The sequence below is a fragment of the Taudactylus pleione genome, unplaced genomic scaffold (genome assembly GCF_031769625.1).
Source record: "Taudactylus pleione unplaced genomic scaffold, aTauple2 ptg000012l, whole genome shotgun sequence".
Classification (NCBI taxonomy): domain Eukaryota; kingdom Metazoa; phylum Chordata; class Amphibia; order Anura; family Myobatrachidae; genus Taudactylus; species Taudactylus pleione.
The window spans coordinates 7,073,297-7,093,355 of record NW_028284415.1 but is presented as its reverse complement, the minus strand read 5'-3'; the positions used below and the strand labels follow the sequence as shown (position 1 = coordinate 7,093,355).

At 42.3% G+C, this 20,059-nt stretch overlaps 1 protein-coding gene across 1 annotated transcript in view; it reads right to left on the bottom strand.

Moving 5' to 3' along the window:
• SPAG9 (sperm associated antigen 9) overlaps positions 1-20,059 on the bottom strand; it is a 92,203-nt gene that overhangs the window by 70,863 nt on the left and 1,281 nt on the right. Inside the window, exon 2 of the mRNA XM_088468591.1 lies at positions 2,194-2,314. Coding sequence (XP_088324717.1) covers positions 2,194-2,314 — 121 coding nt within the window. The remainder of the gene's footprint in view (positions 1-2,193; positions 2,315-20,059) is intronic.

Here is a 20,059-nt window from a genome sequence, read left to right as displayed (position 1 = left end):
TCCTCATCTATGCTTAACACAACTTTGAATGCCCTAATTAAAAAAGGGACATCTGCTACTGGAAAATGATCCCCTTCCTCCCCCGAAAGAGTCCTGAGAGGAAACATGCGCCTCCTCACCGTCATCAGACGACGTATCGGAGTCCGTGGCCTGGCCTACAAGTGAGGCCGAACGCCTTCTGGTCTTTGGCTGCATTGATCTAGCTGCTTACAGCGGCTGCTGAAAAACTGATGAAGATGGAGCCACACTAACCCGAGTGCACATACATATCCATCCAGGATGGAAAGATAGGGGACACAGTGGCTGAGGATTGCTCATCACTGGGGCCGTTGGAGCTGCCAATACTTCTGCAACCTGCGCCATGATCTAGGAAAAAGAAGCCCAAGGAGGTTCCTGTCCAGAGGCTGGTAAGTTTGACTGCTGTGGTGACTCCCTAAATCAGTGATCACACAAACCATTTTGTATGAAATCCTGTGGGAATAACCCCGCTTTACAGGCCATACAAAACACCAGCACAGGGGCCTCCGCCACTTGTCTTTCAGACTCTTTAGACATAACAATCTTTTATGCAACAGAACTGAGTACACGTGACAATTTTTCCACCCCAACTACCCCACACACCTGTAGCAGAGGGTTATAGGGAGAAATAGTAGTGATAGGTTAACAGACTGATCACTATGTAAATATAAAAGACAGTACCACACACACACCCAGCAGCTTTCAAAAGTCACATGCAATGCATAATTATAATTATATATATATATATATATATATATATATATATATATATATAAATCTCCCCCCATCCATATCCCTTATAAGAGCATATGCATTCTAAGCTCCTAATCCACTCCAAACAGCCTGAGGCCTAGTAGCATATAGAGCTCTGTATGACCAGTCACCGTGGGAGAGGCATACAGGGACCCAACCTCCTCAGTGTACAGCCAGCGAAAGCACCTGGGAGTGGTATCTGGCTGACTCGTATAGCGGGAGGCTGGGAGGAGCAACGCAGACGTGGGAACCTAGAAGGGCCGGAGTGACTGTTGGGGTAGGGGCCGCCGTGGAGAGCGAACCTCCCCTATGCGGTGTGGATCCACCAGGCTCACTGACATGGCCGCCGCCATTAGCACACACCCGGGGCGGTCAGGAAACATCAAGAGTCGGTGGTCTAGTGTGGGAGGCAGACTACCCCGGCTCCTCACTACAGCAGTCCCCCGGCCAGTCTCCATCGCTGGAGGCTGGACCGCCAGGTGGCTCCGGCATCAGCGGCCGCCGCAGCCACACTTGCCTGCATCCCCATGCATCCAGGTTGCAGTCCAGGGTCTTGTGCCCCTACCGAAATCACTGGCTTTACACCAGTGTCACGGGGCCAGTAGATGGAGCAGGCGACGCGCGCGTCTCCCATCAGACGCTCAGCCGATACACAGCACACGCCGCCTGCTCTAACGGAAGAAAGAAAAAAACAAAACAACTTGTCTCTGGGACTGCTCCAGCAGTCCCACTGTCAGTTCTGTTTGGTGCGAGAAGGCACTGCACTGACTGCCTGTAGCCAGGGGCGTGGTATATGTGGGGAGGACCCAGGGCATCCTGGAGCTGAGAGCTTGTTTTAACTGTTTGGTGCCTGGATACATCCACATACCCCAACGTAATATCTGTGGATCTCATGGACCCCGAAGAAGAATGCAAAATATTACTTATCTGTGATTCGCTGGGTTCCCAATCTACCATGGCCAAGGGAAGAATTGCTAACTCTTGCTGGCATTGACAATATGGCCTCCGGACTGAGCTAGATGTTTGGGAACCTGCTAAATAAGTTGGGAACGAGGAACACAAAAGTAATACTCCGAATTCATGTTGAAAAATATTTGTAACCAAGAAGGAATTTTTAATTTTGGGTGGATTATCCTTTCAGCTAACAACATGCAAAGAAGCAGCTCCATCCCAGCAGCAATTGTTTTTGGGGATATAATTCGCATATTGGCCGTTCTGTCAATGTTTTGCCCACAGTGGAGTCGCAGTATAACACTTACAAAAGTACATAGGAAACAATGCTTACCTAATTTGTCTGTATTTAGTTACAAATGGTTTCAAAATTTTGAACTTCTCAAATAAGGAAAAATCAAATATGAAAAAAAATGCTACAAAAATAAATGTAATCATAAAGCATTTTTTGAGCACAAACTACAGCCTTACTTTGATCTGCATAATTTTTCGCTTTAAGCTCAAGCTGTCTGGTTTGAGATTCCAAATTTTCCACATGCACCTGCAAGTCTTTCTTGTCTTGTTCTTGCAAATCTTCAAATTCAATAAATTTCTAAAAACAAAGAAAATAAAGTAATTAAACAAAAAGTTTAGAAAGATTCAAACACAAAACTAGAAATAAAAGTTTTTGTAAAGAGGAGTGTGTTATTGATGTTATAAGGATGTAATTGATTGTGAAGTTCTACTTGTTTAGTATTTTAAAAACATAACTGAGGAGGTTGACGACAAGCCAATTTAGTTCCAAATAAATTTGTAACAGAAAAAAAAAAAATTACAAGGAAAGAGTGCATACAGAGGTGTCCTCATATACTATTGCTGTAGTCGCTCCAAACAGCCCTTCTCGGTGTGCCAGGTACCGCGTGACTTGGCTTGTGGCAAGCGTCCCTTTCGACTGAAAATGTCTTTTGGTTGCAATCAAATGTGAGAAACTGGTTTCACGAGACTGCACTGATTAATTTGATATGCAACACTTGTATATCGGTGTGTGATCGAGTGCTAGGGTGCAGCGGCCATGTTATTTTCCATGTCACTTTCCGTTGTGCTTTGTATACAGCAGTGGTTCCCAAACGGTGTGCCATGGCACTCTGGGGTGCCACAGGGCAGTTGCAGGGGTGCCTTGGGCTGATGGTCCAGTACCAAAGAAAATTATTTTTAGTCAGTGTGATTGGCAACAATTAACACTGGTTTTGCCCATCAACAAATATGTGGACAAAAACAAGCGCAGCCCTGTCAACCACCACATAACTGACCCTAAGGGTGACATGTAAGCACAATTTACTTCATTTAATTTTTGCTGAATTTCTCAATAAGAAACTTTTGGTCCAGGGGTGCTGTGGAAATAATGCTGATACTCTAGGGTGCCGTGATTCGAAAAAGTTTGGGAACCACTGGTCTACAGAGTCAGTCGCACACAGATATAGAAGTGTTGCATATCAAATTAATCAGTGCAGTCTTGTGAAGCGGTTTGTCTCATCTGTTGCGACCAAGACGCCTTTTTCGAGCAAAAAAGATGCTCGGCACAAGCAGAGGCGCACGGAACCTGGCAACTCACTCACGCTAGGAGTCCCGCATGGCGTTTTTGTAGGAGGACACTTCTGTATGGAAATACACCCAACAAAAACAAATGTACTTTAGTGGCAGCTATAGAAAGAGCTTGCCTATTCTATTCTCTGTTCTCATAACCACAGGTAGATAAATCTTCCCCTATCTGCTGAAACCAATCTCTCCAATTTACACTGACAATTTAAAATAATCTGTGGTGATACTCACAAATAATAGTAGTGTTCACGCTAGCCTGTTTTAGTAGTGCGCTGCGTCTATAACATTTTGTAAATGGCAAAATTTGCCCTACCCTTTTCGCAAAGCCAGGCTGATTGGATAGTCAGCGCAGATCTAGATGCTCCCCTCATAACGGGCACCGTTAACCACTTCCTCCAGACACCAGTTCAGGCACACCACACAGGGGACTTAGAGAGAGCCCATGAGATATTCCATAAGCAGGATCTCTGGACATATGACTGCAGCAGAGACCACGCGCCACCAAGTACCCCCCTGATTGCACCACTGCTGTGCCTTTAGCCTGCATATTTCCTCATAAACATAAAATGTGCCCTCTTCAGTGATCAGCACTCTGGGCAAAAATTCCAAGAAAGAACATTATGGGGTGATTCAATTGTTTTCCCCAACGTCAGTTACTAGTGGGCGCCCGACAAAACAAACTTAATTGCTGCTCTGGTCGGGCGCGAGAGCGCCCAGTGCCAACATTTCAGCTCACGGCCTCCTGATGTGGCGAATAGAAATCTGCGAAACCTCCGTGGTTTGGGTGCCCTAACCACAGACTTTATAGACCTGTTTAGCCAGTTCACACAGCTAAACACGACCTTTTGGGCGTGACAAGTGTGATAATTAATGGACACCCAAAAACATTTGAATTGCCCTGTTGGGCACCCATTACTTATCATCACCCAAAAAAACTATTGAATTCCCCCCATAAAAGAGAATTAGTATGTGGATGCCAGCCAACACAACAAACTTTGTATGAGCACCGCCTCATGGTGTTCACATTCTGTCTGAGCCATAACGAGTGGTGTGTGTGACCTATAACACTGCCCAATGCGCAAAGATGTGGGGGCAGAATGGTCAGTATCCTGATGGCATTCTGTAGTGGCAAACAACCACCTCTTTCTACCTTGCAAAGTGCCTAGAGAGGACCCGGCTGCACAGAAAGCATCAAATGCAGCCATCTTCCAGCTCCTCGTGATCCCCTGGCATCTTCTGTGTGACATTACAACGTCACGTGCACCCTGGCTGGAGGTGCCGATGCAGAGCGGTCTTCCATGCTGCAATCCTGCCCCTTAGCCCAAGAGGTCAGAGATAAAACTAAGGGCCTGATTCAGACCCACTCGCAAGCGGCTGTCCGCTCGCAACTGGGTCGATGGTGTGCACTGCGCATGCGCACGACGGAGGGAGCTCCGTCGTGCGCATGCGCCAGATGCGACGAGCGAAGGACTTTCCTTCTCTCGTTGTGTCTGATCAAAGGGGGCGTGCTGTCGATGTTGATTGACAGCACGCCCCCTTTGGTGGGCGTGCCGGGGGCATGCCTCCTAGACGGGGGCGTTCTGATAGAGCCAAAATCACTCCGGGCCTTGCGGTTGAGAAACTCAACCGCAGGCTCCGGCTCGCAGTGGCGATGGTCAAGACCATCGCGGCCATCAACCTGCACGCTCATATAGGCTGTGGGTGGTGACCCACAGCTATACGAGCGTCCAGGAGGACGCTCCATAATTATGGAGGACGGCCCTCATTCAGAGCGTGCGCTCTGCTCAGAGCGTCCGGCTCTGAATGAGGGCCTAATTTCATATTTGGCTGCGTACTAATAATAGCATCTCTTCTAAGGTTTCCAAACACCTTTTTCTACATTTAAATAACTTCTCAAACACTCTATCCCCCAGCTCCAAAATCCAACCCACCTCACAAGATATTGCTTCCTACTTCAAGAACACTATCGAATGTGACATATACATTTTGCAAGCACCTCGTAGCCAACAATATTGCAGCTGTTGAGCTACCGTAATTCCGAGTGATGTGCACGGCAACAACCACGGCAACAACTTGTTCAATTCCTTTCATGCACCTTCACACTGTGCTGCGTTCCCTCTCACATTACCTCTCCGCAATTTTCCAACAATGTGATTATTTTAATACAATCACAGCCCAAGGTTATAACAATCATGTTGCATGCAGACTGTCTCATTAATTCAAATAAAAAAAAAAAAAAAAAAAAAAAAAAAAACTTGTGGACTGAGTAGGACTTGACAGTGGCATAATCCCATCACAAGACACAAGGCCTCATGACCATCACACTGAGCCTCCGGCACACTCCCAGGCCCAGATACACATGCAGTCTGAGTCACATGACACATCACTTGATCTTATGCCACAGGTATACCATATCAAATCAATTTACTGATAGAATAAACTCTGGCTAAGATCCCCAAGAAAAAAACTAAACACAGAATGGCTTACTCTTGGCAACACCCACCCCAACAAAGTACAATTGTATGCAAAAGAATAACCGTTCCTGTAAACAGATGGGGCTTACATTTGTAATCAATGTAATAAATATATTTTAAGGCTATCATTTAATTTTAAATATAATTTTGTAATAAATGTCTGGTGTTTCACAATTTCAAGCTTTTTATACAAGTCAGCTAGCTGTCCGAAGAACCAAATATAAATACAAGGTCTGATGACAATATCATTTCCAGGGACAAAGGTTTCAAATGTTTAGGGTGAAAATATGAAGGATGGAGCAAAGCACGGTTTGGTGGAGTGAGTGCTTTCTATGGGGGACCAGGTAGTATGTTTCAGGGTGATGACTTCTCCATTATAGAAAGTGTTTCTTACAGTATGCATGTTTACCATAGATCTCAACAAATTACATAACTTGTATCAACCGCAGTTGATAAGCTACCTATACAGAGTAAAACGTGGGCAAAACACTGTTCAAACATACAGTGTTCAATTTAGGCTATTTACCTGAGTTCAGGTAACTGTACTTTGTTGCATTTCCTACAATTCTCCCCTAAAAGACTGTATGTGTCTTACTTGCATCACTTGGACTTTAATTCACTTGTTATACAGAACCAGGTCAGTTTAATGCAGGCAACCCCACCACCACCCACACACTGGCCATCAGGTCACTGTCGAGACAGAATGCAATATGATCCCCATACGGGGCACTAGAAAGTCCTAGACATGTGGCTTGAGCTGAGCTGTTCCCCACCCTTTGTGGTAATAACTGACTAAGCTAAAAAAAAAAAACCCTACCAGCATTATCTCCATCCACCCCTGTACCGTCATCAGCCTGGCTTATAGTGCTCGTCACTGTATCTGAAAACAGCGTTCTCCCATGACTCTGCCAACATCTATTTTCATAACTACATAATCTACAAACCCTTCAAATCATCAGTGTGTCTTCTGGTGCCTGCTCGCTTATTTACGTACTAAACTAAACCATTCTAACAATTCCTGGCATCAACTAAAGCACAAGAGGACCACGAGACCTGGCAGCATCAACAAAGGAAGTGAATGAGCCTCCAGATAGAGATGAAGAGTCTATCAGGGCTGCTATCAGGTACCTCCTTAAATGGACATGGGTCTAAGATACCAGTAGGAAGGAATATATTCAGAATCCTGAAAATAAGACCCTGCATATTTACTAGTTGACAGTGGCGGAGGGAACAGTTGTGGAAAAGTAAAATTATCTTAATTGCCATAAATCGATATAACTATTAACAATGCAAACCTCAATGCATGATTGAGAAGGAATAAAAAGGCGAGAGGGGGCATGTGTAATGGTGCCCATACACGGTAGGATTTTTTACCCGATATGGACAGTTTTGATGGGTTGTACAGACCAATCCTATGAAAAGAGGTGTTTTTTGTGTGTTCCGCAACCCCGATGCGCATCCCCACCGTCCTCTAGTTGGATCGTAGATCAGATGGTTTTGCAGAGAGATCTACGATCTTTTGAGTACAATGTGATACGATGGATAGAAGGGGCAACGATCAACCGTACACCGTTTGACCACATCGTTTGAAGAATTTCAAGGGCAATCGTACAACACATCTTACCAACTTTGAATCGCAGAGTGTATGGGGGCCTTAACGGTCACAACTCAGAAACCAATGGGTGGGAGGCATGGCCTGACACTACAGAGTTCTGCCTTTTCCAGACCGCAAACTGAGTCTCATGCAACATCTATTAAATTTGAATGTGCTCCGTTATAGTCACGGAAAATAATACACAACCTGCTTGTAACAGGCAATTTAACATGGGAGCGGTGTGATTTCTGTAATCCATTTATTACCTTTACAAACAAAATAGTTTATACTAAAGCTGCAATCAGTTCTAGACACTAATGCTGGGTACACACTAAGCAATATATTGTTTGTGCAGTCGACGAACGATATTTTGCTTGGCGCATCTGCTCGTGTCTTTCACAGATGTATAATCTGCAGCAGGGAGAATGCGAAATATCTGAAAGATATATAACGTTCAAATCTGCAGACAACTGACCGACCCATACGTTGGCAACAGGCACCAGCGACAAGGACATCACAACTGCAGCATATTTAAATGCCCACCCAGTTGTGATATCTTGCCAGGCATAATGTGCAACTGATTGGTAGGTGTGTATGCTTACCAAAATCGTCACGCGCTCACTGGGTCCATCGTCCAAGTGTGTACCCCACATTAAGTTCTGTGCCAATTTGAAGGTCAAAATTTACGTATATAGTTACTATACATTAGTGTTCCCGCTAGGCTGTTTTATGAGGGCACCGCACCCTGCCTGATTTAAATTGTCAAAATGCGCCCTGCCCTTATAATGACGCTTCGCAAAGCAGCCTTACCTGTGCGGTCCAGCCTGTGGGCAGGAAAAGTTGCGATTTCCGAACGCCACCGGGTGAGGGGAGCGCTTGGGAAAAAGCCAAGCGATCTAAGTGCCGGGCTTGCTGCCAAAAGTGACTAATTGGGGACGTGTCACGAGGACACGTCACCTACCTGGTCGGCCACAACCCCTTTTCGGGAGAGTGCATGTCTTCGCTGCACGCAGGGAAGCCCTGCCTGCACTTTAGCGCCCTGCCCCTGGTCTAGTGTGAACACCATATGTAACATATAAACAACTATTACATGCAAACTGGAGTACAAAAACTTCAGACAAAACAGCTCAGAAATTAGGATTTTAATTATTACACTTGACACGATAATGTTGAAATCTAATTTCTATCTTGCAATGTCAAAAGACAGATTTATCCATCGAAGGTCTATATTTACGAAACCGCAGGATTTCAAAGTAGATAATAGCCAGCTTTCACTGCAGAATTTAACATGGTAATATTAATAAGTGCTAAATCAGGCATTTTTGCTCTTGCAGTTTTAAATCCAGCAGTCAAAACCTGTTTGTTACATTTTAAAATAAAGATTTAAAGTGAGATAATATTGGACTCCCAATTAATAATCATGCACTTGGAGGGGTTTAAATGCCAACAAAGACATGTACGTTTTCAAGTGAATTTCTCCCCCCAAAAAAACAGGGTTAAATTATGTGAAATATGTATGTAAAAAATGTGGTATTGATGGGAGAGGGTTTTATAACTTGCAGATGTGAGATAAAAAGTATTTCAACTTTTACAAACTTATATAAACCACAGAAAACAATACCACATTTTTCTCTACCCCAAAATGATGGAAAGACTTCAATTTGCTGAAAAACACCATTAATAAAAAGTGCAAAAATTATGTATTTGACACCTATTAAAAAACCTGCATTACTTTTCTTTTGGCCACTAACAGCCATCTATATAGTCCTGCTATCACTGACACATTATGGGGTCCAGGATAGTTTCCCCACTTTTTTATGCACTTCTCCCAAGTTGCTTTTTGTACAAAATGTCTCGCACCCACGCAGTGACTACCGCGAACTGGCACTTCTAATCGGATCTCACATTTCTCAGGTGTGCGCATTTGTGCGATGTAGGAGTTTCATTAAACAAACACTATTTTGCAAATTTGCATCTTGTTCTATTGAGTTTAATAAAAAAATAAAATGGGGCAACATACTTAAATATATGAAGCACTAATACTTCAAACTTTGTGAAGGTGAAAAGTACACTGTCATGTCCTTCCAGATTTTCATAGAACCTGGCCAAGATAGTGATATCTTAAGCCGGCCATACACGGTGCAATAGGCACCGTGAGATATGACTGGGGGTGGGAATAGACGTCCGACATATCGGGCGGCCCCCACACACAGTGCGATTGGGTGGCGCTGCATGGGATCGCACATTGCATCCCCTAATCGACTGATCCTGCAGTAATATCAGGGGGTGCGGTGTACGACCCCACGGGTGCACGCTCGGTCCGACATCATGCCCATAACACGGTGCGATATAGCAACCAAATCGTACCAATCCTTCCGATTGGCTGCTTTATCGCACACCACTTAAGTCTTAACAATTATGGAACAGTGCTCCCCAGTGGCCACATTTCCATGAAAAAAAAAATATATTATTTGAACAGACCCTGAAAAATGTTGGATACATTACATTAGGACATCTACATTCCCAGGCGACTTCACCCCAAACTCTAAATACACTGATATATGCCACGAGGACGCAGTGGATATTATATACAGTTCGTCAGTGATCACATATCCCCCTACACAGCAGACACTCTCATAGCCCTGACACATTTGGCAAGAAACCACTGCATATTATCTAGAATCTCTGGCAGATCTGGGAGTAGTCTTCCCTGGACGGGAAGCCACAGAGTCACTGACAAAGAATTCAATTGTGTATCTACACAGACTTGCCCTAGAATAAGAAATTTGCGATTACATCACAACTCTGGATGATTACAATCAGTCTAAAACACCAATAAAACACTTGGAAATGTCTGACTAGCAATAAAACATCTAAGAAGGTCCTTTAAATAAACAGTCAGTGACAAGAAAACCGAGCATTAACACATTAGCACACCCACAAATCAACCACCTACTTCACACCTACAAAGCTTTAAAGAAAACACAAAGAGAACACAAACATAAATGGTTAATTTTTGTAAAAGTGTGATTTACACTATTACTGATAACCAAGGGCTCTAGTTCTGCATATGGTTTCCTGCATTAGAGATCCTGTACAGTGTGAGGATTGGAGGGAAGTGAAATCTGCAGAAGTGAAATAAAAAATGTTTACTAAATTTCATATTGTACCAGACAAATTCAGAAAAAAAAAATCACTTTAACTAGCATGCCCTTTGGTAGACATCACAGACTATAAAAACCATTCACACAAACATAACAGAATTGTAGAGAGACAGGTAAACAAGTAAACCTTTTAAAGAGAAACAACATCACCAAGTGACATGTTAACAGGAGGGCTTTAAATTCCCTAAGGACAGATTCTGAGACACAAATATAAAGAGACAGATGGTTGCAGCTAACAAATAGGACAGATGTGCTGTCATCACGTTAATAGACCTATTCATTAGCTGCCCATATTTCAATCACAACAAATACACAAGGGCAACAAGGCAAACTAAATTTGTGTCATGTATAGAATTGTAATTCAGGTTTGCATAAAATTGGATTTAAAAAATAATAAAATAAATATCAAAAAAATGATTTGATTTAAATAAAAACATTTTTTAGTAAAAAATCCTATTTAAATTAAATAAATCCGTTTTATTTTATTTTTTTTAGAAAAAAAAATCCAAATTTTATGTAACCCTGATTTCTATATGCCAAAGAACTCAATTGTGTACAAACAAATAAATACTATTTCCAGGCAAGGATGGTTTTCAGTCTAATGTTGCAGGTAAAATACATTTAAACATTTACAAAGAGCCAAATAACAAAAAGTCACAAGACTTTATCCCATTACTCAACAAACTTGACAAATGGTTATCGCATGCTACTTTCACTGAACACAGTATGAAGTAAAGGAAACCACTATATAGAATGGATGTACCTAAATCGAGACGTCCGCTGAACGTTATTGGATGGGGGCATTCATTCTGAGGCATTGACCAGTCTAATGACATTTTCAGCCCAGAGAGAGAGAGAGAGAGACACACACAGAGACAGACACACACACATATATATATATATATATATATATATATATACACATATATACACACACATACACAAAGTGCATTCGGAAAGTATTCACAGCGCTTCACTTTTTCCACATTTTGTTATGTTACAGCCTTATTCCAAAATGGAATAAATTTATTTTAGTCTTCAAAATTCTACACACAATACCCCATAATCACAACATGTAAAAAGTTTGAGATTTTTGCAAATTTAATTAAAAAAACAAACTTTGTTGATGCACCTTTGGCAGCAACTACAGCCTCAAGTCTTTTTGAATATGATGCCACAAGTTTGGCACAACTATCTTTGGGCAGTTTCTCCAATTTCTCTTTGCAGCACCTCTCAAGCTCCATCAGGTTGGATGGGAAGCGTAGGTGCACAGCCATTTTCAGATCTCTCCAGAGTTGTTCAAGAGGATTCAAGTCTGGGCTCTGGCTGGGCCATTCAAGGACATTCACAGAGTTGTCCTGAAGCCACTCCTTTCACATCTTGGCTGTGTGCTTAGGGGTCGTTGTCCTGCTGAAAGATGAACAGTCGCCCCAGTCTTAGGTCAAGTGCAGGTTTTCATCCAGGAAGTCTCTGTACATTGGTGCATTCATCTTCCCCTCTATCCTGACTAGTCTCCCAGTTCCTGCCGCTGAAAAACATCCCCACAGCATGATGCTGCCACCACCATGCTTCACTGTAGGGATGGTATTCGCCTGGTGATGAGCGGTGCCTGGTTTCCTCCAAACATAACGCCTGGCATTCATGCCAAAGAGTTCAATCTTTGTCTCATCAGACCAGAGAATTTTGTTCCTCATGGTAAAGAGTCCTTCAGGTTCATTTTGGCAAACTCCAGACAGGCTGCCATTTACTTTTTACTAAGGAGTGGCTTCCGTCTGGTCACTCTACCATACAGGCTTGATTGGTGGATTGCTGCAGAGATGGTTGTCCTTCTGGAAGGGTCTCCTCTCTCCACAGAGGAATGCTGTAGCTCTGAGAGTGACCATCGAGTTCTTGGTCACCTCCCTGACTAGGGCCCTTCTCCCCCGATCACTCAGTTTAGATGGCCGACCACTGTGCTCATTGGGACTTTCAAAGCTGCAGATATTTTTCTGTACCCTTCCCCAGATTTGTGCCTCATGAAAATCCTGTCTCGGAGGTCTACAGTCAATTCCTTGGACTTCATGCTTGGTTTGTGCTCTGACATGCACGGTCAAGTGTGGGACCTTATATAGACAGGAGTATGCCTTTCAAAATCATGTCCCATCAACTGAATTTACCACAGGTGGACTCCAATTAAGCTGTAGGAACATCTCAAGGATGATCAGTGGAAACAGGACACACCTGAGCTCAATTTCGAGCTTCATGGCAAAGGCTGCGAATACTTATGTACATGCGATTTTTTTAATCAAATTTGCAAAAATCTAAAAAAAAAAAAAATTATATATATATATACACACACACGTTGTCATTATGGGGTATTGCGTGTAGAATTTTGAGGACAAAAATTTATGTATTCCATTTTGGAATAAGGCTGTAACATAAAGTGTGTGTGTGTGTGTGTGTGTGTGTGTGTGTGTGTGTGTGTGTGTGTGTGTGTGTGTGTGTGTGTGTGTGTGTGTGTGTGTGTGTGTGTGTGTGTGTGTGTGTGTGTGTGTGTGTGTGTGTGTGTGTGTGTGTGTGTGTGTGTTTTAAACATGGGGTAAAAGTGCAAAAACGGATCTGTAAGCCCTGGTAACCAGATTTAAGTTGGGGTTTTTTTTCCCCCCTGCTATAGTAAAGAAAGTGAAAGCCATCAGTGAAATGATTTTCTTGGCTTTTGATATCTGTATCTACAATGGAAAGCTATCCGTATTTATATGGCCGGATGACTCAATGCCACATAGGAAAGACATTCTTGTATTAAATTAGCCACACTGAATCACATACAGGGGAGTAGCCTTGGGAGTCATTTGAATGCAGTCAGGGAGAGATTTAATACATAAACACAGAGGGGGAAACGGAACAGGAGCTCTGCACTGCAAAATATAAAGTGAGACTAAAGCCTTTTCCTGTATCGTTTACAGAAAATGTGATTCACGCGTCATTCTCTGCCCTTCTGCCACCTGTAGAAAACGAGGGTCCCTAGGGATGGAGAACGGGTAAGAGTGAAGAGTCCTGAACAGCTATCCTGCCTGGTCCAAGCTGTTTTATAGGTCATTCCCAAAACAAGAATTTAAACAGCAAACACTTTTAGAAATAACATTTTACAGTGGTAGCCACCGAAAATAAAACGTGCTTAAAATTATGCTTAATACCACTGACATTTTAATGCTAGCAAATAAAGATATTAGACTCATACAAGCTTCATATACATCTTCACTGGCATCATTGCAGCTTACTGAAAAATGCAACCTTAAAACCCAAACAGGTACGGCAACAATAAACAAACACCAACGGTTTCCTAAAGACAGACCTGTTCATATGCATTTGATAGACATTATGAGCCATATTCAATTAGAGGCAAAGGTTCCGCCTGTCCGACTTTTCGCTTCATTCGCCTGTTTCAGAGGCAAATTTATTCCGTGCTCGTCCCCGCTTTTCGCCTAATTCAATTGCAAAACAAGCAAAAACGGATATAGGCGAATGCGGAACAGGCGAAGAGTACTGAAAGAATTGGGGAAATCAGTCTGTACCCCTGAAAAAGATATATTAACATAGGGATTCAATATAGTTGTGGACTAATAGCCCTAATAAAGCTATTTTGCGTACTTAAGTTGTGTAAATCGCTTGCTATTAGCGTCTTGTAAAAGTGGTGAAGAATGGCATAAAGCTGTATTTTGTGGTGAAAATAAGTAGTCCTGACAAATTTGGGGTACTTGAAAATGGGTGCTAGCATATTTTTATGCCTCTAAAGTGAACTTTTAAAAAACGTGAAAAATCCACCTAGAAATCTATTTCACTACTTTTTATGTTTATCCCCCCACTTTTTACATTTTCACCCCAAAAATGACATGTCTTTTTTGGGGTGTTCTTAGGTTTTTGTTTCTGTTTTTTTTGCAGATTTGTCCTTTGGGGGCTGTCCCAAGGGGTCTGAGTTGTTTCCCCACATTTGCACCCCAAAATAAAGATTTTGCATTTCTTTTCACCAGCTATTGATTGGAGAATCATTTTTGGAGAATTGTTTCCGCTTAGGCTAAATTGTCCTGGAATTGAATTTGGCAAAAAATTTTTAGGCTAAATTTTCGCAAAAAAACAAGCAAATATGGCTTTTCCCCTCTAATTGAATTCCTCTTTATGAATGCATTTGTTTTGTAGATGATTTCAGTGGCTCAATAGTTTGTTGGTCTTTGACAGTGTTGGAAATGACAACATATTATATAATTAACTAGGGGACCGTGTTATGGACAGCTCAGAGACTGCAGAAGCCAATCTGAGCGAATACAGCAACTGAAATCACCAACTAAGGGCCAATTTTAATTAGCCGCGAAAAGTGCCATTTGGAGAAAAGTTTTTGCCGATTTGCGCTTGTTACCTGTTTTCAAAGTATCCCCGTATTCAATTCCCTGGAGTTTTTGCCTAGGTGAAAACTCCATAGGCAAAACAGGTGCAAAAGTTTCTCCGGCAAAAGGCAGGAGAAAAGTGGTGCAAAACCCATATTTTGGAGGTACAAATGTGGGGACTTGGTTCAGAATCCTTTGACACTCCCCCTAATGACTAGTCAAAATAAATGTAAAAAAAATATCTTTATTCACCCCCAAAAAAATACATGTCATTTTTCGGGCGAAAATTTTAAAAGTGTAAAAAGTGGGGGGCTATATGAGACAGGTGTTTTTGAGATTGCAGGAGGCTGCAACAGGTGTATTTGAGATTTTTTTTTTATTTTAGAGACACCAATATATATATATATATATATATATATATATATATATATATATATATATATATATATATATATATATATATATTATATATATATATATATATACACACTAGTACCCATTTTCAGGTACCCCAAATTTAACCTCGGTACTTATTTTTCAGAAATAAAACATTGCTTTCTATAATTTTTACACACATATGCAAATATGCATATAACAGCCCTTTGCAACAAAATAAGTTCACAAAATACTTTTATTAGGGCTACTACTATTCTATATTGATTCCCAGGGTCACTAAAACTTTTTGTGGGGTACAGACTCATTTTCCCCCCAAAAAAGGAGGTCCTTTTCGCTAGTTTCGCTTTGTAAAACATTTGCCTATCCGCGTTTTCATGTGTTTTACAATTGAATAGGACGAAAAGTGGGGACGCGCATGGAGAAAACTGCGTCAAAACGGGTGAATTCAATCCGCTTTTCATGGCTAATTGAATTCAGCCCTAAGACCAGACAGCTGCCCAAAGCTCTTCTAGAGACTTAATGGGACACACAATTCCCCATCATGGACAATCTAGGTCTGTAGACAACATGCTATATTTTAAAACACCAAACAAAAAAAAGTTAACTATTGTTTTTTTAATACCGGGCATATCACATGCTGAATGTGGGGGGGGAATTCAACTGTTTTTGAGACAGCACCTCCTGTTTAAACTTACGGGAGCTATTCAATGGTTTGTGTCGCTGGGCGCGGGTGCCACAGATGCATTGGATCAAACGCGTATAGGCGTCTAAATAGACCCAAAAGCCGGGCACAATAAGGTTAAAGCTCCCAAAAGTAGTCAGATTTCTGCTCGCAACTCAGGGGGCTGTGAGCAGAAATCCACGATAAGTGATTCGCGCCCACAGCACTCGCAACCAGCGGCACGAACAACTGAATAGCTCCTGTCAGTTTACATAGGAGCTGTGTTTGCAAAAAAAAAAAAAAAACACAATTGAATTCCACGCCAGAATCAGACAGTTGGAGTTCCATATTTCTTCAGCACTTAATGGCATGACATATGACCAACATTATGTCCTGATGCTGCCAGACAGAGAACAGACCCCTGTACATATACAAGACCCAGATTTGCCCATATTCACAACAGCTATATTTTATTCATATTCTAGGGAGTATATTTCTTAAAGTGCGGGTTTTTAGAAGTGGAGATGTTGCCCATAGCAACCATACAGATTCTAGCTATTATGTTCTAGAAGGTGCTAGATAAATATTAAGTAGAATCTGATTGGTTGCTATGGGCAACATCGGCACTTCTGAAGACCCGCACTTTAGGAAATATACCCTTAGGACTACAAGTCTATCATGCTTTACCCTCTCTTCTAATCTAATGAAAACAGTCTGCAACAAACTAGTCCTCACAGTCTCTCATCCAGTAGAACCAATGACTCACTTAATATAGTAAAAGTGGACTGGTCATCTACACGCAGTGGGGGCTGACACTTTGTGCGCTGGACAAACACTCCTTACACTGCAGCCTCTAAATTAGTTAGGAAAAAGCGATACACTATTCATTTAGGCGTGGGGTTTATCCCACAGCTACAGTAATTGAACACACTGTCTGATTCAATCAGCTACGGGAACCACGTGCGTTAAGCCCCAGAGGGTGGCGTGAAACCTGGTGCTTTTCCCAGCACAGCGAGTCCTGCACCTAATTAAATTCCCTCTATAATACACTCATTTTTCATGAATATCAAAAAAGCTGATGAGTAATGGTTTATGGACACAGTAAAAGCTCAGACAGAACAACAACTTTTTGAACGAGGGTGTGCAGGCTGTCTATTTTAAACTGTAGGTCAGTGGTCAGACTGCCCTTTGAACCACTTGTAAAGGAGGGTAAACACCTAGTAGATATATCTGCAGATCGAGCTTCCACTGCATGTGTACGACCGCCCATACACACTTGCCGATGGACAGATATGTCTGCAGATATATCTGTCCATCGGCTGTGCAGCATAGCCGACGCTATATGTCTGTGAACGACGTCATTTACAGACATATCACTGGCACACACTGGCCGACGTGTACCAGATATATTAGCCGATCAATTGATCGGCCAGTATATCTGTCAGTGTGTACCCAGCTTTAGGGAGGATTCTGAGTTGGAAGCAAAGCAAAAAAAAATGAAGCAAGTTTGCCCTTGGACAAACCATATTGCAATGCAAAGGATGAAGATACATTTCTTATTTTTGCAAGCAGGCTAAATACCGTCCGCTTTAAAATGTAGACCACAAATGCTGTGCAGCTTAATTTTTACAAAGCAGTTTCGATGTTTGGACACTCCCCCTCTCAATATAAATCTCTCTGTACATTTTCAGTCTGCCCACCTGCAGTGCAACAGGGATTTGCCAAGTAGTAAAGTTATGGTTAGGTCTAAATTTAAGTGGGCTAAAGGACCTCTGATGTCGCAACCATGTGACCTGCCGACTGGGTTGCATTTTATGATTGGCAGCCACCAGCACTGGTTTTGCCTATTACATTGACCATAAATAATTTGATTTGGTCCTGGACGACCCCTGCAAGTGCTCCGCAGCATCTCAGAGTGCCACGGCGCCCAGTTTGGGAGCCATTGATTTAAGGTGTGCTTACAGATGCCACTTGGATAGTTGACAACAATGTTGGCAAATGTATTCTGTAATGTGGTGGACACAAAACCTGTTCTACCAGTCGGTGGAAGAGGTACAAAAAGAAAAATATTTTTAACTGAATTTAAGGAGAACATAGATAAGGAGCCTCAGCGGTAAAGATTTTCTCACAGATACTCATGACTGAGATGTAAGTTGTTCCATTCCACATACAGCTCCCTCGCAGATAAGATGTGTAGAGTATTTACAGTGTAGGTCCCACAAATTTCAGTTTTAATGTAAACATCCACAATGTAAGAAAATTACCAATTTTTAGTAAAACAATCCACTTTGAAAGATATTTTTGTGCTTTTTTCAGACAATTTGCTTCCAAGCTTCTGCAAGAATTAGAACGGCCAAGTAGATGATTTATTGAAAGTCTTCACCCTCAGAACAAATCTGCACCTATTTTTACTACTTTCTCCAGAACTAGCTGGCTGCTGGAAGCAGACACAGATAAGCCAACCTGGAGCAAAGCTTATGCCTTTACTGCTCCATCCCTAGAGAAATTATCTGAGCCCATGACAAATGTATTCTAAAGGGTATCTCTGTCACACACCTTTACAAACGATATTACTACATGTTGTTAAAACAAAAGAGAAAAAAAAAAGAAAAAGGAAAAACCATAATTTAAGGCAAAGTTCAGGACAAAAACAAGTGCCAATCTGTATTGATCAGAAATTACTAATGTTCTCACTGTGATGTTTAAAACGGAATCGGTATGACATACCGCCCGCCGGACCGTAGCCCGGCGGATAAAACAGACGCCGGAAGTGCGGCATATGAAGATCCCAACGGCGCCTGGTTAGTATCCTATCCCTCCCCTCCCCCCCCCCCCCCTTCTAACCCTCCCTTAAAAAGGTGCCTAACCCTATCCTTCCCCCTAGTGCCTAACCTCCTCCCAGGGGTGCCTAAACCTAAACCCCCCTCCCTAAACCTAATAATTAGTGAAAAAAAGAAAACCTAACACAGTAAGCATTGCATACTTAAAAAGGGATGAAGAGCAGAGTATCTCCTCCGGATATTATCAAACGTTTTCCTGTATTAAAGGGATGCATAACATGAGGAGCATTGGTACTAGAGCCAGCAGTTAGAGAATATTAGTAATAGGGTAGGGAAAGGGATAAGGAGCATAGGTACTAGAGCCAGTGGTTGGGGATTATTAATAATAGGGTAGAAGGGAACATTGGTACTAGAGCCAATGGTTGGTGAATATTAGTAATAAGGTTGGAGAAGGGAGCATTGGTACCAGAGACAGTGGTTGGGGGATATTAGTAAAAGGGTAGGAGAAGGGATGAGGAGCATTGGTACTAGAGGCAGCAGTAGGGGAATATTAGTAATAGGGTAGGATAAGGGAGCATTGGTACTAGAATTAGTGGCTGGGGAATATTAGCAGATGGGTAGAAAAAAAATCACCAGTATTGGAATTAGAGCCAGTGGTTGGGGAGCAATAGGATAGGACAGAAGATGGGGAGAGTATTGGTACTCGTGACAGTGTTAGGAGAGTTTTAGTAATATGGTAGGAGAAAGGATGGGGAGTATTAGTACTAGTGACAGTGTTTATAATAGAGCATTAGTAATAGGGTAAGAGAAAGGATGGGGAATATTGGTAGTACAGCCAGGGGTTTGAGTGTATTAATACAGTAAGGTGCGTATCCACTTACAGACATAGAAACGAGTGAACGATTACGACATGGTAATTGTGCAGTCGTTTCACAGTCTGTGATGTGCCTACACTGAACGCTCATCAATCATCCCTGAACATGGGCAACCTGACGTCGTCGTAAGGTTGACCAACATGTTCGGGTGATGATAGATGTCAAAAACGACCAGCGGGTGCGCGCATCGCTGGTCATTTTCAACATTTACATGGCCGATTTGCAAGCGATTAACAAGCGATTGAACGATAACGATGACGGTATCGCTTAATCGGCCTGTTTAATCGCTAAGTGGATACGCACCTTAAGAGAAAGGATGGGGAGTACGGGTACCACAGCCAGTGGTTGGAGAGTATTAAGCTGCCCATCCACTACAAGATGCGGTGACGACGACACGATTACGATATTAAAATCATGCCATCGTCCCCCTAGGGGTGAAGTGCATACACTGAACGTT